The sequence below is a fragment of the Hemiscyllium ocellatum genome, chromosome 3, assembly GCF_020745735.1.
Source record: "Hemiscyllium ocellatum isolate sHemOce1 chromosome 3, sHemOce1.pat.X.cur, whole genome shotgun sequence".
NCBI classification, from domain to species: domain Eukaryota; kingdom Metazoa; phylum Chordata; class Chondrichthyes; order Orectolobiformes; family Hemiscylliidae; genus Hemiscyllium; species Hemiscyllium ocellatum.
In genome coordinates, this window is record NC_083403.1 from 13,794,200 (window position 1) to 13,820,273 (window position 26,074).

Genomic DNA, 26,074 nt, shown 5'->3' on the forward strand with positions numbered 1-26,074 from the left:
CGGTTCAGGGCTGGGGCCCGGGCGAGGGGACGGGCCGGTTCGGGCGCGGGCCCGGGCGAGGGGACGGGACTGGACGAGGGGCAGGGCCAGAGCGATGGGATGGTTCAGCCACATGCCTGGGCGACAGGCTGTCTCATGGTCTGACTGAACCTGTTTGGTTCTAGTTTTACCAACTTGGCCACAGCCAGAGAGGCAGCTGCAGTGATCTGTGTACCGTCTCCCACACTGGTACTTCTACTTCTCATCCACTGTCCTCACCAACAACATGTGAAAATACAACATGCTGAGAACCTGCAAGATCACCTCAGCCCCAACACTCTAGAGCCTCTGAACTCTTTCCAAGTGATCAGACTATTTATCCAACATCCAATAGTGGATGAGAAAAAGTTTTCTAAATTATATCCTGGGAAAACCTGCAACCTCCAGCTGAATCCTCATTCCTATAATTGTGAGAGACTGAACCAGTCTCTGTCTTAGAATCAAATGGAATAGACATTTGAGGCAAGATCCAGAATACCTTTTTGTCTTGATGTAATATTGCCCAACTTCATCCCTGACTCAACTCCTGTGCTGCTGAACTCCTCCTCCCATGCCTGTGTTACATCTAGACTTTAGAATGCATTCCTGGCTCGTCTCCTGCCTTCCATTCTCCTTGAACCTCAACTCAGTCAGAACCCTGCTGCCTGTATCCTATCTCCGATCAGATCCCACATGTAATCAGCTGTGCAGCAGCTCCCAGTTATACAGCAACTGTTTTAGAATCTTCACCCTTGTTTATAAACCCTTCTATAGTCTTGTCCCTCCGTATCAGCCACTTCCAGCTCTACAACATTCCAAGATATCAGACCTCTCCCATATCTTCCTGACTTGGATGACTAACGTCAATATACGGTAGCCAAGTCTGCAGCTGAGGCAAAAATAGGTGGGCAGGCACGCGATGAAGGCGATTCACAGCGTCTGATGTGGACAGGTTAAGCAAGTGTCCGGAAACTTGACAGATGCAACATAATGTGGAGAAATGTGAGGTAATGGTCTTTGGCAGGAAGAATACAGGAGATAAATATTATTTGAATGCAGAAAGACTACAGAAAACGATGGAACAGAGGGATTTGGGACCTTTCATCCATGAATCTCAAAAAGCTAGCACCCATGTTCATTGGGCAGTAGGGAAGCCCAATGATGTTTTTACATTTATTTCAAAGGAAATGAAGCCTAAAAATAGGGTTAAAATGTTACATGGCACTAGTCAGACCACAGCTGCAATATTGAATAGTACCACAGACATTGGAGGCTATAGAGGGACACAGATTAGATTAGATTCCCTACAGTGTGGAAACAGGCCCTTCAACCCAACAAGTCCACATCGAGTAACCCACCCACTCTCATTTCCCTCTGACTAATACACCATACTATGGGCAATTTAGCATGATCAATTCACCTGACCTGCACGTCTTTGGACTGTGGGAGGAAGCCAGAGCACCCGGAGGAAACCCACAGAGACACTGGGAGAATGTGCAAACTCCACAGAGATGTCGCCCGAGGCTGGCATCGAGCCCGGGTCCGTGGCACTGTGAGGCAGCAGTGCTAACCACTGAGCCACTGTGCTGGAGGTGTGGAGGAATTTTCTTTTGAGGAGAGGTTATGTAGATTGAGTGTGTACTCACTAGAATAGAGGAGTGAGAGGTGTCCTGACGAAAACATGGAAGATTCTTAGGGGATTTGACAGAGTAGATGCAAAGGGTTGCTTTTGTTTGTGGACCAGAGGGTGTAATCTCAGAATAAGGAGTCCTACATTTAAAACAGAGATGAAGAGGAATCTCTTCTTTGAGGATCGTGAGTCTGTGGAATTTGTTTTACTGCAGAGGGCTGTTGAGACTTAGTCATTAAGTATGTTCAAGGCTGAACTCTTGATTCAGTAAGAGAATCAAGAGTTATGGGGGGAATGCAGGAAAGTGGAGTCGGGGATTATCAGGTCAGCCGTAATCTCATTGAATTGTGGACCAGGTTCAATGGGCTGAATAGCCTCCTTCAATTTCTGCATCTAATACTCTCATGGCCTGTTACCTATCCTCAGTGTTAATCACTCCACCATTGCTGCCCAGACATGAAGTCCTGAAATTCCGCGCCCCCCCACCACCACCTGATTAGATTAGATTAGATTAGACTTACAGTGTGGAAACAGGCCCTTCGGCCCAACAAGTCCACACCGACCCGCCGAAGCGCAACCCACCCATACCCCTACATTTACCCCTTACCTAACACTACGGGCAATTTAGCATGGCCCATTCACCTGACCCGCACATCTTTGTGACTGTGGGAGGAAACCGGAGCACCCGGAGGAAACCCACGCAGACACGGGGAGAACGTGCAAACTCCACACAGTCAGTCGCCTGAGTCGGGAATTGAACCCGGGTCTACAGGCACCTCTCTCTCCCTTCTTAAGTTGCTCCATTAAAAACCATCTCTGAGCAAAGCTTTGCTCAATGTCAACTTTTGTTTGGTGTGAAGCTTAGCATATCGTAGTACACAGAAGATACTTTCTAAACATAAGCTGTCATTATTGTTGTTTGTTGAGGATTGTTGGTCAGGTGAGGATGTTCAGACGTGATAGTTTTATACTAAAGTGGAATAGCCTCCTGAGGTTGAATGAGCCTAGAATAGACATGATTGCTAACTTCCTGGAAAATTCACTGTAAATGTGAGACTTAACTATACAGTGCCAAAGACCTGGCATTAGCGGAACACTGCATTATACCAGAGCTCCCTTTAGTGGAAATAGACAGGACTGCAGAAACATAATGGTAGGACAGAAGAATAACTAAGCTTCACAGCCAGAGGTACAGTTACTTTTGTAGGGTAGGCAAGATCCGAGAAAACTACATGCTTCTGAGTGAGGTCTCTTTCTCATCTCACCTGAATGAAGGCACCTCTGATAATGTGTCAGTTCACTATTGCACAGGTCAAATAAAGAATTTAGGGGAGGGTTCATTACACACCCAGTTATGAGGACGTGAAGCTTCATAGAATCTTACAGCACAGGAAGAAGCCATTCAGTCCTCATTCCAGCTGTTTGGAAAAATCATCGATTAGTCCCACTCCCCTGATCATTCTCCATAGCTCTCAAATTATTTTTATGTTGTCTTTGACAGTTATTGTAGAATCTGCTACCCCTCAGGCAGTGTACACCCAGATCGCAAAAGCTGCCTTTGTAATGTTTTAAAAAAACCTTTTCTTCATTCGTTACTTGCAGCTTTCCAAATCCCACACTTCCTACAAGATGGACTGCTAAAGGTATCTCCACCAAACTGTCCCATTTTTGGTCACTTTTTAACAGAGCCCCAAGACGGGGCATTAAGTTATATATTTGTATTGGAAGAAGTGCAGAGAAGGTTTGTTCAACAGATTCCTGGGGTGAAGAGATTATCTTATCAAGAGGGGCTGGGGCAGTTCAGAAAAGTGAGGAGCAGTTGCTTGACAGGGATGGATGCTGAGATGTTTCCTCTCATGGGGACAAAGTTTTGGAAATAAGAGATCTCCTAGAGAAAGAGATGAGAATTGTCTTCTCTCTGAGGGTCATCAGTGTTTGGAATTCTTTACTGTGGAGGACAGGTTATTGAATATATTTGAGACTGAGTCAGACAGACTGAGGCTGTGGGGACAGACATGGGAGTTGGAGTAAAGGTCACAATCAGGTCAGATATATGTTCTTATTGAAAGATGGAGCAGTCTCACTCGCTATCAGTGGGCTGAATGGCCACACTCCTCCAATGAGTGGCATTAGCAATCAAGAGATATCTAAATGGTGGTTGATATCATGACTGGGTGGTGGGGAGGTGGCGAGCTGCTCCGATGAGGATTGAAAGGGCAAAGATTTCCCAATTCTGAAAGCAGTAGTTCCTGGGAGACCCCTGGAAAACCCCAGAAGGATCCGGAATGCTCAGCAATCGTAACTGAAATGTCATCACGTAACATGCTGACAGCTCTGGAAAGAGAAGGGAGAGTGCTGCCATTAAGTCAAAGCTAACTTCAAACCTGTGACCTTGCATTAACGGTGCCTCATTTTATTCCCCTGTTGTTCATGACAGGACAATGATCCACTTCTGGGTCAGTCGCCTTGGAAAAGCAAACTGTCGGCTACTGAAGGGGACACACTTGGGGGATTTCCTATCGAATTTCTTATCCAGGTGGTAAGTACGTGCATTCTTTATGTTTCAGACTTCCCTCTACATGTTTACTCTGGGTAAACACATCAATTATATTGAGGAAATGGCTGAAATTCCATTAAGGAATGTTGAAGGTAGGGAGCTGAGAAATGTGCACCATCCATTCTGCTAAATGAGGCTGAAAGCCAAGCATTATCAAACCTAGTAGAAAACAAAGTTCCATTCAAAATTTCATTACACTTCCAATTAAATGACTCATTGCGGAGTCTGAAACTGGGCATGGCTCTGTTGCATGCAGAACTTGTGGTTAAGTATCAGACTGTCAGTCCATACAGACGTCAGTGTTGTGAATCTCCTGTAAACACGGAGAGGCTGAATTCTGCAAAGAGCTGATCAGCTGCCCACAAAAACACAGTGTTGTCATTACAGGAAGTGTGAGTGGGTCTGTCAGCAGCTTATGTGTTCTCTCTTTCAGTTTCTCTTTTCTTTATTTATTTCCCTCCCCATGTATTTTTAGATAAAGTTTTACATTTAGATTTTATTGTCACATGTACTTAAGTACAGGAGTACAGAGAAAAGTGTCTGATGTTGCCCCACACAGTGCCTCTTACATACAAAAAGCTTTAGTACACACTAGTGAGAGAAACAAAGTTTCAAACATTAATCATTACAGACTGTCACAGAATAAGTAGAAAAATAAAGCGATAAGGTAATAGTTAACATTAAAGTCCTTCTTCATATAAACTAGAAAAATAAAGGAATAGATTTAAAATTTCGACAGTCTTTGAGCTTAGTTTGCTCTCCAGGAGACCTCAGCTGCCTGTTCTCGATGCTGCCACCACAGTTATCAGTGACCTTCCTCACCACTCGCCCTTCCTGTGTTGGGCCACTGGTGCCATCGTGCAGCTGAACCTGCAGTCTCTGACCTCATTCCTGCTGCCTCTGGAACATGCTGGGGTAGGACACACATGCATGCCGAGACACTGCCAACCTGGGCCAAGAGACCAGGCCGAGACCCACCTTGCCAGGTCCACACTGAGGACGAGAGGAGAAGGAAACGAGAAATAAAGGGACAGACTGGACAAACTCCAGCTGAAGCGTCCTACTCCACTGCCATCTTGGATATTGCTTCCTCAACAGAGTTCCAAATATACCAATTATTGTCTAATCATAGACATTAGATTTTTATGTTCCCTATATTCAAATTTACAAATTGCAAGCCTCCGATTAGGAATTAGGAATATTGCTTCCAACTCCGGATCCTGTGCTGTAGAAGGGATTTTAAAGCTTTGGAAAATGTGAGGAAAAGCTTCATAACAGGAGCAGGAACAGACTGTACAGCCAATGTGCTTGCTCCTCGATTCAGTACAATTGTGACACTTTCCCACCTGATCCTCATCATCCCTTGACTCCTGTCAGTCTACACCTTGATCACCTCCACCTACACTCAGTCGAGTGACACCCTCTGAGTTGGAGAGTTCCAAAGATTCGCTGTTCGTTTTTAGGGGAAGAAATCTCACCTCATATCAGTCTGATTGATCCTTAATCTGGAGACTGCTTCCTGGATTCTGGACTCTCAGGCAAAAGCTAACAACCTCTCAGCATACCCTACAAAAACAAAGCTCCCATCTTCCCATGCTACCTCAGCATCTTGTATGCTACAATGACCTATCTTGCATGCTTCTAAACATCGCACAACATTGGGCCATTCCAATTCTTCAGTGATCATAGGAATCAGCCAAGTGAGCCCTTGCTGATCTGCCCCAAAGGAAACTTCTCTTTTCTTAGGTAAAGATTCCACCAAAACTGGTCAAGTGAGTAGTTATTACATGGGATCAAATGAAGATTGGCATCCGGTCAGATAGTTCACTGTACGCTCATGGATGTTTGCTATTACAGGACTGAGCTGATATTTGAATATTCTGCTGAGCTATCCTGTTGTATGTGGCATTTTGGCTGCTGAGTGCCCTGACATGAGATTATTTCACCAGAAGGAGGGTCCACACCGAGTGGCACAGGGACAGAGCTCCTGGCCACAAAACGTATGCAGTGCCAGTGATTTTTGTCACAGTGACACACTTCCTACAAATTTCTGTGTTTACTGCCTACTCTTTACAGTTTGCTGTCAATATTACACTGTCATCCACTGTATCAAGTTACTTGCCCTCATTGTGTGACCAGGAAAACAGTTCCTATGATGTGTGAAGCAAGGTTCTTGTCCGATTTCTGTTACAGTTTGTCTTTATTTTCTGCTTTTAGACAAGGTTATCAAAAATTCTCATGATCAAGAAAGAACACATCAAACAGTTAAAAGAAATGAACACGGAAGCAGAGAAACTGGTAAAGAATCTCCTCGATTTTATTGTCCGGTTTTAAATGAAACACTTGATTGTGGTTATTTACTTCAAAGGATGTCCAGCCAGAAATCAGAATTGGTTTTGGTATTGGTTGAGGGTATTATGTCAGCCAGAGCGACAGACCTACCTGCCTCTGCTCCCTTCAGGTCAGCTGGACGTTTGACCCACTTGATTTAATTTCTATCTCCAAGCTATCTAAAGATCCATGTCCAGCCTCAGGATTCTGTCTACCTGGAGGTCAGTGCAGACTCTTTCTGTCCGATAGGCATCCATCCTCCTCTCCCCAATCCTGGAGAACGTAGGTCACTCAAGCCCTGGCTCTGCAGATCAAAGTTCACAGAGGCACCCAAATTGCAAAGGGGAAGTCAGGAGAAATTGCTGGTTTATGCAAAAGACATGGATGCCCTGAAATAGAGTCCACAGTAACTTGCAAAAGGGAAGCTGATTATTATTTTTGGAGAAGGAAGAAATTGCATGGGGATCATACAGTGCAGTGAAATTAAGCTGATAACTCTGTGGGCCAACAGAGGTGCAGTGAATTAAATGGGCGGTTTGAATGTTGATTCTACTAAAGCTCAATGTCTGAAGTCTGTCGGCCACATTTCCCCTTTTCATGCCAACGTTGACTGGATAGTCTGTCAATGACATGAGGTACTAACATTCCTGACTGTACAAACACTGGCCACTGCTACAGGCCAGCAGCTCTCGTTGTCTAGGTGTTGGAGAAGGCCCAGTGGCCATTTACATTGATGTCAACTGAGACTCTAAGAGTTTATAAAGTATTCACACCACGATGTAACTGCTGTCAGGGTGGATTGTACAATATAAGTATCCTGGTACCTGAATTTCTCAATGATAAAAGACCAAGTTCCATCTCGTTCACTTTCTACCATCTGCAGTAGTCACAGGGAGAATGAAGTTCCTGATCAGTTATAGCAATCAATCTGTATGAAATAGTCACCAGCAGACCCAGCCACGGGGCAACTATCAGCCCTTACTGGAATAAAGATGTCATGGAATCCCAGGCTCTAAATCGCTTGTTCCTCCCAAGCATATTATCTTAGGATATATCAAATTGCTCCCAAAATATTTTCTGATAGTGTGCTATCACTTCTACAGTAGTCAAGTGACCTCAAGGCATTGTATCAAGTGTTGTGGGTCACAGCATACAGAGAACACAGAAATTCTGTCCTCACATTTAGACACAACCAAGTGAATGATGTGAAAAATGGATATCAAGGTGGGAAAGGCGAGATTCAAGGAATTACCTTGAAGAGTATTTTCAGGAGATTTCTTTAACAGAGGAGGTAAGTATATGGGAGGCAGTTCCAGAGGATAAGCCAATAGTGATGGGAAATGGGGGTGAGCAGGAGATCAGCAGCTGTTCTATGGTGGAGCTTTGGAGTGGTGAGGATGGTAATATGAGGCTGGAAGAATTTGCTTGAATAGTGAAAAGCAAATTCACAGGGGTTTGAGGATGAGAGATTTTACATTCAAAGCCTTCAAGGGTGAAAATTAGTGTAGGAAAATGAGGATGAAGCTGGTGAGTGATTAGGGTTGGGAGGAGTGTAGTGCAGGGGAACACGAGTAGAGTGTTGTATGAGCAATGAGTGATTCATATCATTGCTCTTCAATCCTGTATTTGGCAACTGAAGTAACTAAATATCAAAATTAGCCTGTTGTGTATGAAGTACTTTCTAGTATGTGAGAACTGATGATGCACACTATTCCTGCTGAAGTGTTTACAATTATAAAATTTTTTGAGTAGATGGGGAGAAATTATTCCGATGGACAGGAGGGTCAATAACCAGATTAAAAGTAATGGCACAAAGTCATGGAACATTTTTTTGACAAGTTATTGGCTGAAGTGCGCTGTCTGAAAAGGCAGTGGGAGCAGATTCAATAACTTTAAAACAATATTGGATAAATATGAGGAAATAAATTATGAACAGAAGTACACCATTCAGCCCTTCAACTCTGCTCCATCATTCAATACTGATCCTATCAAAGTACTTCAAAGGAAAATCTTTCAGGGCTTTGGATTAATGTGAGGAGTGGAACTAATGTTTTAAATCCAGTGACCCTTCCTTATGCCTTTCGTTTCGGTTTTTAGTAGGTCCAGATCTCCAGCATCTGTAGTTTTGTTTTATTTCAGTCTATTACTTTTTTAGCAATGGTAATTGAGAGTGGAATGTTTAGTGATTATTCCCGCAAATATGAGCTCTTCTATTTTCTCCCATTTCCCTCCTTGCCCACCCAGTCCTACACTTTGGCTGTTGACTTTAAGGACAGTATCAGACCAGTTAAGGTAGGAAATGACTGACCAATTTCTCACTCCTTCAGAAATCATACTCTGCTCCCATTGGAATAGACTTTCAAAAACGATATGCGACGATTGTTTTAGAATTGGAGCAGCTAAACAAAGACCTGAACAAGGTTCTGAATAAAGTCCAACAGTATTGTTATGAGGTGAGAATTTTTGCGTTGTTTGCCTGGATCTGTTAATCTTGTAATCTCAGCATGGAGTTTCGTCACTTTTACTCCTCCTGTGTAGGCCTTGTGTGCTATTTGTGTGAACTTTTGAGCTTACTCAGAACTCTGCTTTCCATATGCTAATCAGCACCAAATCCTGCTCACCCATTACCGTGTGCCTGCTCAAATACATCAGCTGCTTATCCAGCATCCCCTCAATTTTAAAGTCCTCATCCTTGTGTTGATGGCCCTGCTCCCTCTCTGTCTCTGCAATCCCTTGTAGCCCTACAACTCTCCAATACCACTGCATTACAGGGGGTGTGATGGATGGCAGTTTCAGGAAGGTAGAAAAACCACAGACACAATTAGGTAGCTGGATTACTGCTGAGAAAGGTAGGAGAGATTGGCAAGAAGTACAGGAGGTTCCTGTGACTATCCCAATCTCAAACCAGTGTGCTCTTTTGGATTCTGTAGGAGTGATGGCTTCTCAGGGAGGTATAGCACTGACAACCAGGTTTCTGGTGCCCTGACTGGCTCTCCTGTAAATAAGGGTATATCAGGTTCCAAGCGATCAGTTGAGATTGGGAACTGTCTGGACAGGAGCCCAGCCAGATGTTTCTGCAGCCATCAGCGAGACATCAGGATGCTGTGTTGCCTCCCTGGTGCCAGGATCAAGGATTTCTCGGAGCTGGTGTAGAATATTCTGAAAAGAGAGAATGACCAGCAGAAGCTCATTGTACATGTTGGTACCAACGACATAGGTAGAGAAAGGGACGAGGTTCTGCAGAGAGATTATAGAAAGTTAGGCAGGAGGTTCAAATTTAGGTCCTTGAGGGTAGTAATATCTGGATTACTCCAACCACTGAACGACCATGCCGCCCTGATAATGCAAACCGGACCAGACTTGTACAGCTAATGGCAGGGCCCTGGGAGTGTTGCTGAAGAAACAGACAGAAGGAGTACAGGTGCATAGTTCCTTGAACGTCATGTCATAGGTGGAATGTATGGTAAAGAAGGCATTTGGCACGCTTGCCTTCATTAGTCAGTGCTGTCAGTCTCGAATTTGGGACGCCATGTTGTGGCTGAGCAGGACATTGAAGCCACTTTTAGAAGACTGTGTTCGCTGCAGGTCTCCCTGCTATAGGAAAAAAGGATATTGCTGGGATTAGAGGGTTTGAGCTATAAGGTGAGGCTCATTCAGCTGGGGGTTTTCCCTGGAGTGTTGGAGGCTGAGAGGTGACCTTCAAAAGGTTAATAAAGTCATGAAGGGCATGGATAGGGTGAATAGTCCAGATCTTTTTCCCACAGTAGGGGAGTCCAAAGTAGAGAGCATAGGTTTAAGGTAAGAAGAGGAAGATTTAAAAGGGACCTGAAGGACAACTTTTCCATGCAGAGGGTGGTGCATGTATGGAATGAGCTGCCAGAGGAAATGGTGGAGGCTGATACAATTGCAACATTTAAGCAGCATTTGGATGGGTATATGAATAGGAAGGGTTTGGAGGGATATGGGCCAAATGCTGGCAAACGCGACTAGGTCAGAGTGGGATTGTGGTACACGTGGCCGAGTTGGACTGAAGGATCTGTTTCCGTTTTGTATAACTGTGTGTGACTCAATGCATCCAATTCTTAATTTTCATCATTCCACCCTTGTTGGCAATATCATCTGCTGCCTCAGTTCTGATATTTGCTCCTGAAATCTCTCTTCAGTTGCTCCTTAACCTACAGTCACCAATCCTTTTATCTCTTTTTATACAGCCCAATGTCAAACTGAGGCTCCTGTGAACTGTTTTGGGAGTCACTCCCTAAAATGCAGCTTGTTGTCTCAGCTTTGTGTTGCGCTCTGTCAGTCTAACTTTAGGCAACATTTGATGTGCAGTGGCTGAGAGTTTGTGCATTGGTTCACCTTGCCACATTTGCTTTTTTGTCTTAAAAATGATAGCTTGCTCCTGACCAGGGTTTGCAACCCATGGACCAGCCCACAGATATGCGCAGGAGGTGTGAGGAGGAAGCTCATGAACTTGTACGACAGGCAAACACATCACAAACTGGGCAGGCCAGCGTGAGGAATGAAAATCTCACTGATCTAATAGCCAGGTTGACAGCTGTGCTACTACAGATCAAGGTAAGGCCAGAGTTCAGATCTGTGATCTTCTCTACAGTCTGGGTAAATTGTGAAACTTAATTTCATAGTCCTGTCATTTGAAGTTCATTGCCAGATTAAAAATTATTGGATTTGCAGCAGAAACCACAACTCACTCAGTATTGTCATACCAAATCCAGCCGCTGCCTATATCTAGTGTTGCCTACAGGTGCTCCAGTCTCTATAGTTGTTGATGCTATATAATACCACCCTGTGTGGTCAAGCAAGTCATCTAGTTGCTCTGTAGTGTAACTAAAGATGGACCTTTTGAGTTTCACTGACATCCTGAGAATCTTTTAAAAAGCCACAGATCTGAGGTTTGTGCCATCAGGTTTACTCTGACATTGCTGCATGTTAGTGGGAGACAGAAAAATCCTGCTTAGTAACTGAGTACAAATCTTATTAGTCTGCACTTTTTACACATATGGAATGAATTTAGAGAAGGGAAAAATTCAATCCATTGTCTCCATATCAGCTCTTTGAGAAAGCGATCTGATGAATTCCACTTTTCCTGCTCTTAGAACAGTACAGCATGGGAACAGCTCCTTCACCCCCACCATGTCTGTGCCAACCATGATGCCATTCTAAAGTAATTTCATCTGCCTGCAACACGAGTGATATGGATCTATTCCTTGTCTGTCGAGGTATCTGTCTAAATGCCTCTTAGACCTTGCTATCCTATCTGCCTCTATCACCGCCCTGGCAGCATGTTCCAGGAACTTACCAGCCGTCTGTGTAAAATCCCTTCCTCACACACCTCCTTTAAACTTCCCTCTTAAATTTATGCCTCTAGTATTTCCGACTTGGGCAAAAGCCTCAGACTATCCACCATATCCATGCCTCTCATAATTTTATTTACTTGCAAAAGCTCACCCCCATCTTTCAAAGCTCTAGTAAAAGCAATTCAAATTTGTTCTTCTTATCGTCCTAGATAATTCCGTCCAATCCAGTTGACATCCTGGTAAACCTCTTTTGCATCTTTCTAAAGCCTCCAGATCCTCTTACTCTATGACCTTGCAAAATATAACTTTCTGGTATTCAACGAATTTCTTCTTGTGATGTAACCATAGCCCAGTTCAGCTTCCAAACCATCCAATAGAATCCTTAGTTATAGAATCATAGAGATGTACAGCACAGAAACAGACCCTTCGGTCCAACCCGTCCATGCCAACCAGATATCCCAACCCAATCTTGTCCCACCTGCCAGCACCCGGCCCATATCTCTCCCAACCCTTCCTATTCATATACCCATCCAAATACCTCTTAAATGTTGCAATTGTACCAGCCTCCACCACTTCCTCTGGCAGCTCATTCCATACACTTACCAAGTTGCCCCTAAGGTCTCTTTTATATCTTTCCCCTCTCTCCCTAAACCTATGTCCTCTAGTTCTGGACTCCCCGACCCCAGGGGAAAGACTTTATCTATTTATCCTATCCATGCCCCTCATGATTTTGTAAACCTCTATAAGGTCACCCCTCAGCCTCTAACGCTCCAGGGAAAACAGCCCCAGCCTGTTCAGCCTCTCCCTGTAGCTCAGAACCTCCAACCCTGGCAAAATCCTTGTAAATCTTTTCTGAACCCTTTCAAATTTCACAACATCTTTCCGATAGGAAGGAGTCCAGAATTGCACGCAATATTCCAACAGTGGCCTAACCAATGTCCTGTACTTCCGCAACATGACCTCCTAACTCCTGTACTCAATACTCTGACCAATAAAGGAAAGCATACCAAATACCGTCTTCACTATCCTATCTGCCTGCGACTCCACTTTCAAAGAGCTATGAACCTTCACCCTAAGGTCTCTTGTTCAGCAACACTCCCTAGGACCTCACCATTAAGTGTATAAGCCTGATTTGCCTTTCCAAAATGCAAGCATCTCACATTTATCTAAATTTAACTCCATCTGCCACTTCTCAGTCCATTGTCCCATCTGGTCAAGATCCTGTTGTAATCTGAGGTAACCACCTTTGCTGTCCACTATACCTCCAATTTTGAGATCTTTGAGATCTGCTGATGGGATTGAACAGAGTTAAGTTCTGGTACCAACACACCTTGCATGTTCTCCTCTTTGTCACATGCTTTCATCTCATCTGAAGGTTGTTTACTTATATACTAGAACTAAGGGAATGCTGTGTTTAGTCTTACTTGCCTGAGATCCAAGGCAAAGATGCATCAAGTCTTCAGAGTGTTTCTTGATACTGACAAACCCATACTAATAAGACACCCCTGTATCAGCAAATGGACACACTTCCTCAGACCTGCAAAGAGCTTGATTTAATGTCAGCATCAGGAAAACAGACTTCATCGTACAGGATGTCGCCATACTGTCTTTATTAGCACTGATAACATGACATCAGAGACTGTTGATAGCTTCACATATCTAAGCTTCACAGTCACCAGTAATGTATGTTTGATCCTGAAATCAGCACACATGACAAAAGCTGCAGCTGTTCTAGCCAAGATGAATGAGTGTGGAATAACAGCAGCCTGCAGATCTACCAAACGCGAGTCTTCATCCCACCAGAGTGTGGAAACCTGAACACAAAGGCTGAACTGTTTCCAACTTCACTGTCTCAAGCCTATCCTGGGTGTCTCTTCACAACTTGGAGGTCTTGGAACATGTCAATTCAGTACATTCATTGCTAAGTCAACAACATCTGTCCTTGTTCAGCCACCTTCATCAGATGGACAACAGGACTTTAACTTTGTATGGTGAACTGTCACTGGGTTATGACCTCCTGGGCATCTGTACCTCTGCTACAAGGAAAGTAGTGAATGAAGATCATAGAAAATCACAGAATCCCTACAGTGTGGGAACAGGCCATTTGGCCCAATGAGTCCATACCGACCCACCGAAGAGTAACTCACCCAGACCCATTCCCCGACCCAATTACTCAACATTTACCCTTGACTACTGCACCTAACCTACACATCCCTGAATACTATGGGCAATTTAGCTTGGCCAATTCACCTAACTTGTACATCTTTGCACTGTGGGAGGAAACCAGAGTGCCCAGAGGAAACCTACGCAGACACTGGGAGAATGTGCAAACATCAAATAGACCGTCATTTGAGGCTGGAATTGAACCTGGGTCCCTGGCGCTGTGAGGCAGCAGGGCTAACCACTGAGCCACCGTGCCAACATCAACACAGTCACAGAGGAAGGAGATGTGGCTTTGAAAGCACATTTGGCCAATACTTTATAAAATGCTAAGAGGGGAATAGAAAGCAATGTGAGCGAATAAACTGAAAGATTCAAACAGAAATCCCATCAGAGAGAAAAGCAGAACTTCTTCAAAGTAGGCATATGGAGTCATAGAGGTAAAGAGCACAGACACTGACCCTTCGGTCCAACTCATCCATGCCGACCACATATCCGAAATAAATTTAGTCCCATTTTCCAGTATTTGGCCAGTATACCTCTAAACCATCCTATTCATATACCTATCCAGATGCCTTTTAACCATTGTAATTGTACCAGCCTCTACCACTTCCACTGGCAGCTCAGTCCATACACTCACCACCCCCTGCCGAGAAACAGTTGCCTCTTTAGTCCCTTTTAAATCTTAAACCTATCCCTCTAGTTTTGGACTCACCCAGCCTGGGAAAGGACCTTGTTTACTTATCCTATCCATGCTCTTCATGATTTTATAAACTTCAGTATGGTCACCCTTCAATCTCCAACTCTCCAGGGAAACTAGCCCCAGTCTATTCAGCCTGTCCTATAACTCAAACCCTCCAACTCTGGCAGCATCCTTATAAATCTCTTATGAATGCTTTCAACTTTCACAACCTTCTTCCTACAGCAGGGAGACAGAATTGTATGCAGTATTCCAAAAGTGACCTAATCAACGTCCTGTGCAGCCACAACATGACCTCCCAACTCCTACACTCAATGTATTGATCAAATAAAGGAAAGCATACCAAATGCTGCCTTCACTGTCCTACCTACCTGCGACTCCACTTTCCAGGAACTATGAACCTCCACTCCAAGGTCTCTTTGTTCAACCATACTCTCCAGGACCATGGATGAAAAACAACCCTCCATTACCAGCCTCTGTCTTCTACCTTTTGAGCCAGTTCTGTATCCAAATAGTTAGTTCTCTGTCTATTTCATGTGATCTAACCTTGCTAACCAGTTTACCATGAGGAACCTTGTTGAACACCTTACTGAAGTATATACAGATCACATTCACTGCTCTGTCCTCCTCAATCCTCTTCGTTACTTCAAAAAACGCAATCAAATCAGTGAGACGCTATTTTCCATGCACAAAGCCATGTTGACTGTCCTGAATCAGTCTTTGCTACCTTCTCCCCCCCACACTGCTATCTCTCCACCCTGGAAACTCCCTGCCTCCATTCCTGCTGAAGGGCTTTTGCCCGAAACGTCGATTTTCCTGCTCCTCGGATGCTGCCTGACCTACTGTGCTTTTCCAGTACTACTCTGATCTAACCCATGTCCTGAATTAGTCCTTGCCTTTCCAAGTACATGTAAACCCTGTTCCTCAGCATTCCCTCCAAAACTTGTTTGGAGAAGTGGCAATGAATTAAACATGCAAATAAAGGCAAAGTACTACAAATGCTGGAGAGAGAAACAAAGTTAGTGTTTCAAGATCAGTGTGACTCTTTTTCGGAAACTCAAGAGAAAATGTCATACTAGACTAGAAACGGTAACTCTCTTTCTCTATCCACAGCTGCTACCAGACCTGCTGAGTTTCTCCAGAATTTCTGTTCTTATTTCAGATCTCCAGCTCCTACAGTACTCTGCTTTTAATCATCACAATCTCTGTTGGTTGTGACCTCTGGAGGCTGGCTGCTTGGAGAGGCAGTAGAAGAGGCAAGCAGTAACCAAGAAACCTCAGCTGGCCAAGGAGATGGTCTAGAGAAAGAAGAGGCCAGCAAATTATCCTTCTTTTCAGCCCACCGTCTCCCTCTGCTGTGTGGGACTTTGGAGGCACACAGTCGATGCTTAGCACAGAGTCAACTACTGCCGCAAGCCCCCGTCGTAACGAGACAGAAGGCTGCTAACATTCCTGTGCAAAGCCTGTGGCGAAGAGATTTCAGGGAGAAATCTAGGGTGGTAGCAGAGAATGAAGAGGGAGTAGAATCAGGTGAGATGCCCAAAGGAGGAAAAGGTGCTAGAGGATAGGGTGACAGACCCTGGTGAAATCACGTCTGTGAACAGGGCTAATGAATAGTGAGAAACTAGCATGAGCATGACAGGCGCAGGTTTACCCTGGCCAGTCAGAATGTAGATTTGATGTAGTGACATTGAGCAGAGCTAATTGGTTTTTGTAAGTGAGTGGCAGTCACTGAGTTAAGTTGGCATTATGCACTACTCATTTGCCTTAGTTGAATTTATCCAGCAGAAATTGGCCATTCAAACTAAACATTTGTGTCAGTGTTCTTGCTTTACAAAGCTTCTTCCCACTCCACATCATAGTCAAAAAAAAACAGTGCACCTTCTAAATCACTGTGAACTGTGTGGGTGTGGGTGTAGAGGAACAAAGGAACAGGTGTAAGCCATTCAGCCCCTTGATCCTGTTCTGTCATTTGTGAGATCACAGTTGTCTGTAGTCTAGCTCCATATACTCGCCTTAGATCCATATCCCTTAATACCATGGCTTATCAAAAATGTATCTATCTCAAATTTAAATCTAACATCTGATCTAGCATTCACTGTCATTTGTGGAAGAGAATGTGAAATATCTATCGCTCTGTGTGTACAAGTACTTCCTAACACCCCTCGTGAACGATCCAGCCCTAATTCTCAGAATGTGCCCCCGGTTCTAGAATCCCCAACCAGTGGGAATAGTTTATCTACCCTGTCTTCTCCTGTTAATATCCTGAAGACTTCAGTCAGACTACTCCTTAATCTTCTAAATTCTAGAGAAAACATGCCTGATGTGTATAATTGCTCCTCGTAACCCTATGAAGTCCAGATATCATTTTTCTAAACCTATGTTGTATTTCCTCCATGGCCAACGTATGATCCCAAAAGTGTGGCGCCCAGATCTGCTCAGAGTACTCCAAGTGGGGTCTAGCCAGGGATTTGTGGAACTGCAACATAACTTCTGCATTCTTATACCCCTGTCCTCAGGATATAAAAGCCAGCTTTCCACTATCTGTCTTGATTATTTTATGCATCTGTTTGTGACATTTTAAAGATCTATGCACCTGAATTCCGCCCAGTCTCTTTGGACATCAATTGTATTCATAACCACTTAGAACATACCTTGATCTGTACTTTTACAGTCTAAAGTGGATAACCTCACACTTACTTACATTGAACTCCATCTCCCACAATCTTGTCCGTTCACCTAGTCTATTAACATCCCTTTGCAATTTTATTTTATCATCTGCATATATTATACACGTCTATTGTGCCGTTGCTGTAAAATAATTAACACTGCAGATTAGTTTAGACCACCTCTTCTTTCTTAGGTTGAAAGCGTTGGCTTTTCTACTGAGCTACAGGTGATAAGGCTTACCCTAATGTACCTTTCTGCAAATGGTCACTGTCCTTTGAGCAAGGCCACCCCCTGTGTGTCAGCAACCTGTCCTCACAGGTCCACAGTATAACTCTCTCCACACCCACATTCTTGCAAAAGCTGTAGCAATGTGTAGACTAGTGGCAGGTCTTCATCTTGACTGAAGCAATTGTAGCAGCATTCACTACTCATCCCAGCTCAAACTGGCTATGTGAATCTGAACTAAGATCAAAGGAGAGATCCTCCTAATCTCTCAAGTCATGCAGTAATAATGGGGCAATTGTCACATTGATTCTATGGTCTGACCAAGCCTTTCGCCTTGTACGAGACAAGGTTCATAGTCTGGCCGTCAGTCCTTGAACAATAACTCCATCAGGAATTATCTGACGGAGAGTTGAGGGCTTCAGTCAACAATCACTGTGGATTTTGAGCAATGGTAATAGCTAAGCAGAGAAACGTGAATACCAGGCTGCACTTGCATGATTTTCAGGGCAATCATAAGAAAAGGCCCTGGGAGCAGCCCAGGGGAGTGACTGGAAGTGTTGTCATTGTCAACTACACAGACACACACCACCCAAGTCTGCTCTTGTGGTCCCAAGCAGCTCCCCCACCACATTGCACATGACCTCTGGTCGTGAATGTTTGGACAAACAGAGGTGGGAAGAAACAGAATAGAAGATCTGGATGTAGGTTTGTTCGCTGAACTGGAAGGTTCATTTTCAGACATTTCATCACCATATTAGGTAACACATTCAGTGAGCCTCCAGATGAAGCACTGCTGGTGTTTCCTGCTTTCTATTTATAAATTTGGGTTTCCTTGGGTTGGCAATGTCATTTCCTGTGGTGACATCATTTCCTGTTCTTTTTCTCAGGCTGTGGTAAATGGGATCCAAGTCAATGTGTTTGTTGATAGAGTTCCGGTTGGAATGCCATGATTCTAGGAATTCTCATGCATGCCTCTGTTTGGTTTGTCCGAGGATGGACGTGTTGTCCCAGTCGAAGTGGTGTCCTTATCTGTGTGTAAGGATACTAGTGAGAGGGGGTCATGTCGTTTTGTGGCTAGTTGATGTTCATGTATCCTGGTGGCTGGTTTTCTGCCTGTTTGTCCAATGTAGCATTTGTTATAGTTCTTTCTTGGTATTTTGTAAATGACATTAGTTTTGCTTGTTGTCTGTATGAGGTTTTTCATTAGCTGCTGTTTGTGTGTTGATGGGTTTGTGGGCTACCATGATGCCAAGGGGTCTGAGTAGTCTGTCAGTCATTTCCGAGCCATAAACTAGCCACCAGGATACATAAACATCAACTAGCCACAAAACGACATGACCCTCTCTCACTAGTATCCTTACATTCAGATAAGGAAGGACACCACTTCGACTGGGACTACACATCCATCCTCGGACAAGCCAAACAAAGACACGCACGAGAATTCATAGAGTTCCAGTTGGAATGCCATGCTTCTATCAACAAACACATTGACTTGGATCCCCTTTATCACCCCCTGAGAAAAAGAACAAGAAATGACCCCACCATAGGAAATGATGTCACCACAGCAAATGACATCACCAACTCCAGGAAACCCAAATGTATAAATAGAAAAGAGGAAACACCAGCAGTGCTTCATCTGGAGGCTCACTGAAGATGTTACCTAGTATATTGGAAAGATGTTGTGAAACTTGAAAGGATTCAGAAAAGATTTACAAGGATGTTGCTAGGGTTGGAGGATTTGAGCTATAGGGAGAGGCTGGGGCTGTTTTCCCTGGAGCATCATCAGAGGCTGGGGAATGACCTTAGAGGTTTACAAAATTATGAGGGGCATAGACAGGGTAAATAGGCAAAGTCTTTTCCCTGGGGTCGGGGAGTGCAGAACTAGAGGGCATAGATTTAGGGTGAGAGGGGGAAGGTATAAAAGAGACCTAAGGGGCAACATTTTCTCACAGAGGGTGGTACATGTATGGAATGAGCTGCCAGAGGAAGTGGTGGAGGCTGGTACAATTGCAACATTTAAGAGGCATTTGGATGGGTATATGAATAGAAAGGGTTAGAAGGGATTTTGGGCCGGGTGCTGGTAAGTGGGACTAGATTGGGTTGGGATATCTGGTCGGCATGGACAGATTGGACCGAAGGGTCTGTTTCCATGCTGTACATCTCTGTGACTCTATTGTGACGAAATGTCTGAAAATTAACCTTCCAGCTCAGTGAGCAAACCTACATCCAGAACCTCAACCTGAGCTACAAATCTTCTCAAAACTTGCTAACAGAGTAGAAGAGTTGAGTTTTGATGGGCTGACTTCTATGTTCTAAAGTCATGCACATTTTGCATTTGAGTTTAAGTATTGACTGCCTTTTTTTAATTGAACTGAATTCACTGAACTTCTATCTTCCTGACCCCCCCACAGTGTCTGGCAGAAGGAGGGGACTTAAACTCTTTTGAATTCAAATCATTGACGGACTCTTTGAATGACATCAAAAGTTCTATAGATGCTTCGAACATAAGGTAGGTGGATCATGGTTTCCTCCTAAACAATTTCAGCCAGGAGGGATGTGCAAGATGATGTTGTAGTGGTAATGCTGAGGTAAATGCTCTGGGGTCATGGGTTCACATCTCCTCCTGGGTGCTGGTGGAGTTCAGTTCAGGAATGTAAAATTGATAGCTGGCCTCCACAATGGCGACCAGCTTGTAAAATCGCTTGTTGTAAAAACAGATTGGTTTAACCAATATCCTTCAAGAAAGCAAATCTGCCATCCTTACCTAGTCTGGCTTGGCTCACACGTGACTCCAGACCCACAACAGTGGCCTCAAGTCAACTGTACTGTCCGGCTGAAAGTACCTAATGGCTACTTTTTAAGGCTTGATCAAGATTAATACATATACATCTGCATATATTTAAATATGAAGCAGATCGATTAGCTTAATTTACTTAGCATATATTAGAGACAATAAGCAAATGAATGAGTGAATCTATTAAACTGCATAATATGCTTATATAGCATAAATATCGGAGTCTCACACTGCCTTCTCTTCATTGAGGTCTCTGGTGACAATGACACTCTGGGTTCTGTCTCACATTCCATGGCACTAGCCCTGCAGTGAAAAGTCTGATGAGTGGAGAAAGGTCCCTGATATTGATACTTTTCTGAATCAAGATTTGGTGCTGCACCTCCTCCTCATAATGACTGCAGTACTTTTCCAAAACAGGCTGAGAAACAAATCCAGATAGCCCCATGTAACTGCACAACAAGACACTTCTCACAGAAAATAATGTCACATGGTTACCTCCCAGTCAAGGCAGGCTCTTCTTCATGTACTTTTCCACTTTCCTTCAATTGCTCATTGCCATCAGCAATTAACCCTTAATGGTCTGGTTTGATATTGGTTTTAATCCTAACATACTGTCACTCCATTCAAGACGATAAGAGATGGGCAGCAAATGCCTGTCTTGCCAGTATCACCCACATCCCATTGAAGAATTTTTAAAAACACCCTCTCTTATCTGTAAGAGTTGCCTACTGTTCTCTTGATCCCATTCCTGCTAAACTGCAGGCCATTCAGCTTCCCTTCCTGTCTCCACACCAGGTGGTATTGTTTGTTTCCAATGGCTGCCTTTCCTGAAGAATTGTACTTTCCCGTTTAAATTTATCACCATTCACTGCCTTAAGAAGATTCACTCTTCCAGACATGTTCCCAGGATGGTGGGAGTGTTTAACGAAGAGAGATTGCGCATACTGTCCTGTATTTTGTAAAGTTTTGAAGAATGAGAGGTGATCTCACTGAAACGTACTGAATACTTTAAGGGATATAGACAGTGTAGATACAAGTCAGATGTTACCACTGGTTGGAGAGTTTCGAACCAGAGGCACAATTTAAAAATAAGGGAGTACTACTTCTGGCCAATTTAGAAATTAGTTTACTCAAAGGGTGTGATCCTTTGGAATTCTCTACTTCAGGAGGTTGTGGAGGCTCAGTCTTTGAGTATGTTGAAGCTGGAGATTGATAATTTGCCGATGGCCAACAACTTGTAGGCTAATAGTGATGGGGTGAGTAAAAGACACCGAATTATTTGATCAGCTGTGATACACATTCAATGGGCTAAATGGCCTACTCCTCTTGCTATGTTCCTATTAATTTTCTAGTCTTGCAGACAATGATCCCATCTGTAATTCCCTTTTCCCTTAAGTATGTGAATGTATCGTCATACCAAATCTGTGCCCATCTCTGCGAGACTTCCTTGTTTGAATCTCTTCAGTTTTCAGCCCCTTGCCAGAGAACCAAAACATCCTTAATCAGTGTTACAATCCAAGTGACATCCTCTGTGACTCTGGTAAACGTAAACCTTTCCTCCTTGCCCTTCTCAAGCTTTTGATTAGAACATTCTCATTCTGTACCTGGATGGAACTGCCTCTCCCTTTCCCATCACAGATGGGATTCAGTGTCAGCAATAAAAAAGAGCTTTTATAGATCAGGTGGCATGAAGTTAAATATAATGGATATCCAAAGAGACCTCAGGGAGGGCTTCAGGTGTATTGAAGCTTCAAAAGTCATGCAGGTACAGAAAGTCGGGAAGAAAGCTAACAATGCTGACCTTTCTATCTCGAGGACTGGAATACAAGGATGCAGTTGTACAAATCCCTGGTTAGACCCCTCTTGGAGGACTTTACGTAGATCTGGGCATCACACCTCAGGAAGCATATATTGGCCCTGGAAAAGTATAACATAGATTCACAAGAATGATACCTGGACTTCAAGTTTTAAGTTATGAGGAATGATAATACAAATTAGGCCTGTTCTCTCTCAAATTTAGAAGGTGAAGGGGGGTCATCTGATCAAAGTCTTCAAGATATTAACAGGAAACTGCAGAGTAGATAAACTATTTCCATTGGTTGTAGACTCTACAACTAGGGGACACATTCTGAGAATTAGGGCCAGACCCTTTAGGAGAGATGTCACGAAGCACTTCTACACCCACACAGTGGGAGATGTTTGGCACACTCTTCCACAAATGGCAATGGATGCTGGGTCAGTTGTTAATTTTAAATCCAAGATGGATAAATGTTTAGAAAATCTCAGCAGGTCTGACAGCATCTGTAAGGAGAGAAGAGAGCTGACGTTTCGAGTCTAACTAACCGTTTGACAAAGGGTCAGTTAGACTCGAACCGTCAGCTCTTTTCTCTCCTTACAGATGCTGCCAAACCTGCTGAGATTTTCCAGCATTTTCTCTTTTCATTTCAGGTTCCAGCATCCGCAGTAATTTGCTTTTATTTTATGGATAAATTTTTGTTAAGCAAAGGTATTAAGGGATTTGGGCCAAAGACGGGTATGTGGAGTTAAGCCACAGATCTGCCATAGTATTATTGAATGGTAGAACAGGCTTGAGGGGCTGAATGGCTGTTCCCAAGTTGCCTAGTTCCACTGCACCCTATCAGTTATATCACTTGCAAAGGTTTTTATTCCCATTCCCACTCTTACCTCTGGAATCCCTCCTTGGCCTCCTTTTATTCCTGATCTAAATGCAACATTATCCAAAATCCACCATTACTTTCCACATCTGTCATGACACTCCTCATTAGCTCTATGCACTGCTCCTGTATCATCACACTGCTCACCTGATGTCTTGTCACACCTTTCACCATCACCGATGCCAGGTCTGACAATTTCCACATTTCCAAACTACATTTACTCCACCACTGCTGGCCATGTCTGCAAGTTGCCAAAATCCTAAGCACAAGAATTCCCTCCATCCCTTTCCCTTCTTTCTGATTCTCAAAGTCTGCCTCTTTGGTTAACCTTTTGGTCTAATCTGCTTCAAAATGTTCTGCCTCCTTAAACGGGTGATCTAAACACAAGTTATTGTTTCCGCAGCTGCTTCCAAAACAATGTGGAAATCCACGTTGCCCACATCCAGAGTGGCCTCAGCCAGATGGGGAACCTCCACGCCTTCACAGCCAACAACACCAACAGGGATTGAAGGAAACTGATGAACTTTTGTCCAGGACAGCCGGATGGGTGAAGCCTCAGCCAGTGAGTGGCAGAAGGAAAGAAGAGGTTTTTTTAAAAAAATTAACTAAAACACATGTGATAAGGAGAGCAATTTCTGTGCTCTTACTCTGTACTTTTTCATTAAATATGTAGCGCCGCAGCAGCAGCAGCCTGAGCTCTTCAGGAATCTGATTTATTTTTGTATGTTTGGCCATTTAAAGGTTTATTACTCATGCTTTCTCTAACTGTAAATAGTAACTGTAAACTGAGGTAGATATTGACTTATCCTGAGGGATGTCGAGCTGAATTATGTAAAAATGTAAATAGTTTTTATTTTTAAAAACACAAAAAGGAATGTGGTGACGGCCATCTCCAGATGCACTGGTTGCATCTTCCAGTCCTGGAGTTCCCTGGTGCTCAAGATTTTTCATCTGCTTCTGTTTTTGTCCTGATTTCTCTCCTGCAGCATTTGAGACAGGTTCTGGTCACTAAATGGCCTGCTGTCCCACTCAACAGGTTTAGTCAATGTAGCACCATCAGCCCCCAACCACAAGACTATGTTCCTCCCTGGCTTTGAGGAAAGATCCCAAACTCGTCAGATCTATTTTGTGCGATCCTCTGCACTGCCGGTGGGGTCATAGTGAGGAGTCTGGAGAGGAGTTGATACTGTCAGGAGACATTGGTAAAATGTGTATCACTTCATGCAACTGAGGAGCTTTCTATTCCCCAATGTGTAAACAAGTAGTTTATTGTGATGGTTGGGATTCTATTGAAAATATCTTGAAGTTCTCTTACACCACACTGCCCATCCTTTCTCTTTTGCACCCATCTCTCTCCAAATCACAAGACTTTCATGCAAGAGATGCAATGGAGCAAACCTGTCATGTGAAAGTTGGTCGTTCTTTTTAAATGTGTTTAAATGTTTATATTGTAATGAGTGGGTAAATAAATGTTTCCAGTTTAATGTAGATTATTGTAAAGTTTTGAATCTTTAACAAATTTCCAAATTGAAATGTAAGTTTAAGGGGAATCGATCCAAATAACCCATTTTTGAATATTGAGCAATCCTGGGATGGAGAAACTGAGGTGACTTTTTAAATGTTTAAAAAAAGCAAAAAAATGTTCACAGAACTATTATTTTCGAACTTTAACAAGTTTTGTACTTGTTTATGGTTGAATTTTTTTAAGTCTGTATCTTCTGTTAGTACTAGTGCCTCTGTTTTTTTTCTTTCTCCCTTCCTAGTTTTCAGTGTAAATAGAACCTTCCCCTTGCACTCTCAAAGTTTCTTGGAATTTCAACCAGATAGTTCTATATACTGTTGTAATTAAATCAGAATTAGTGTATGTAGTACTGCCTTTTCAGATATGTTACCTTTTGTATGGTGTATAAAATTGAAAGCAGCTTTAAATATTTATAAATAAAGATAATATATAATTAAAGATGAGGCTCTCTCCCATCCATCTGTTTAGTTCCTTCCGTAAGTTTTTGATTTTTAATCTTCTTTTGTCTTTTTGTCTTTCTCACACTAAAGTCTAATACTTTCTCCTTTTGTACAGTCTGTGTTTCTGCTTTCTAATGTACTGTACCTCTTTTCTCTGTTTTAAGTGCTCTGGTGTACTCTCTCACTATCCTGTGTACACATCTTCCTTTCTCTCATTCACTTTTTGCTTTTATGTGCACTCTTTCCCTTCCTGTTGTGCCTTGTATTTTGTTGTTCTGGTCACATGTTCGCACAAAACTACTAATTCACTTTGTGCCGAAGAAGTGATCTGGTGTGTTGTGGAGTCCTTTTTGTTACAGTGTTAAAGATTGACGGAAGATCATTGTAAGTGAATTAATATTTCCACCACAAGCATTGACCTCTAAGATATGTAGATTAGAGTGGTGCTGGAAAAGCACAGCAAGTCAGGCAGCATCCAAGGAGCAGGAAAATCAATGTTTCAGGCAAAAGCCCTTCATCAGCTGATGAAGGGCCCGAAACGTTGATTTTCCTGCTGCTCGGATGCTGCTTGACCTGCTGTGTTTTTCCAGCACCACTCTAATCTAGACTCTGGTTTCCAGCATCTGCAGTCCTCACTTTTGCCTCTAAGATGTGTAGTCCCGCTGCAGTTCAGAACTTAATGTGCAGGGGGACAAATGAAGCATGCACAAGAAAGTATGCAGCAGTCTTAAAGGGAGTGGGGCAGTGTAATAAACTAGGCATGCACAACAAACAGGATTTGGATAGGACATTGCTAATGTGCAATTTTTTTTATAACCAAGTTCCATTTTACACAAATATGACCTAATACCTTCCAGTTTTTGACGATAACTGTGATGGATGTGGTCCAACAGAATCAGAATCCACTACCTGTTCACCTGAGCAAGCTGATCACTCATCCATTTAACATATCCCTCAAAAAGGCAGTATCTCCAACCATTTCGCATTGCCTCTGTGGTAGACTGTCATGTTACTATCATTCGAGGTCAAGTCCC

General features: G+C 43.3%; 1 protein-coding gene across 2 annotated transcripts in view; it reads left to right on the top strand.

Moving 5' to 3' along the window:
* The window catches only part of lin9 (lin-9 DREAM MuvB core complex component), a 115,673-nt gene extending 90,741 nt beyond the window's left edge, over window positions 1-24,932 (top strand). For both annotated transcript variants that reach the window (XM_060855754.1, XM_060855745.1), the window contains exons 10-15: window positions 4,086-4,187; window positions 6,423-6,503; window positions 8,864-8,989; window positions 10,932-11,114; window positions 20,021-20,118; window positions 23,482-24,932. In XM_060855754.1, coding sequence (XP_060711737.1) covers window positions 4,086-4,187; window positions 6,423-6,503; window positions 8,864-8,989; window positions 10,932-11,114; window positions 20,021-20,118; window positions 23,482-23,587 — 696 coding nt within the window. In that variant the 3' untranslated portion in view covers window positions 23,588-24,932. The remainder of the gene's footprint in view (window positions 1-4,085; window positions 4,188-6,422; window positions 6,504-8,863; window positions 8,990-10,931; window positions 11,115-20,020; window positions 20,119-23,481) is intronic.
* The last annotated feature ends 1,142 nt before the right edge of the window (window positions 24,933-26,074 follow it).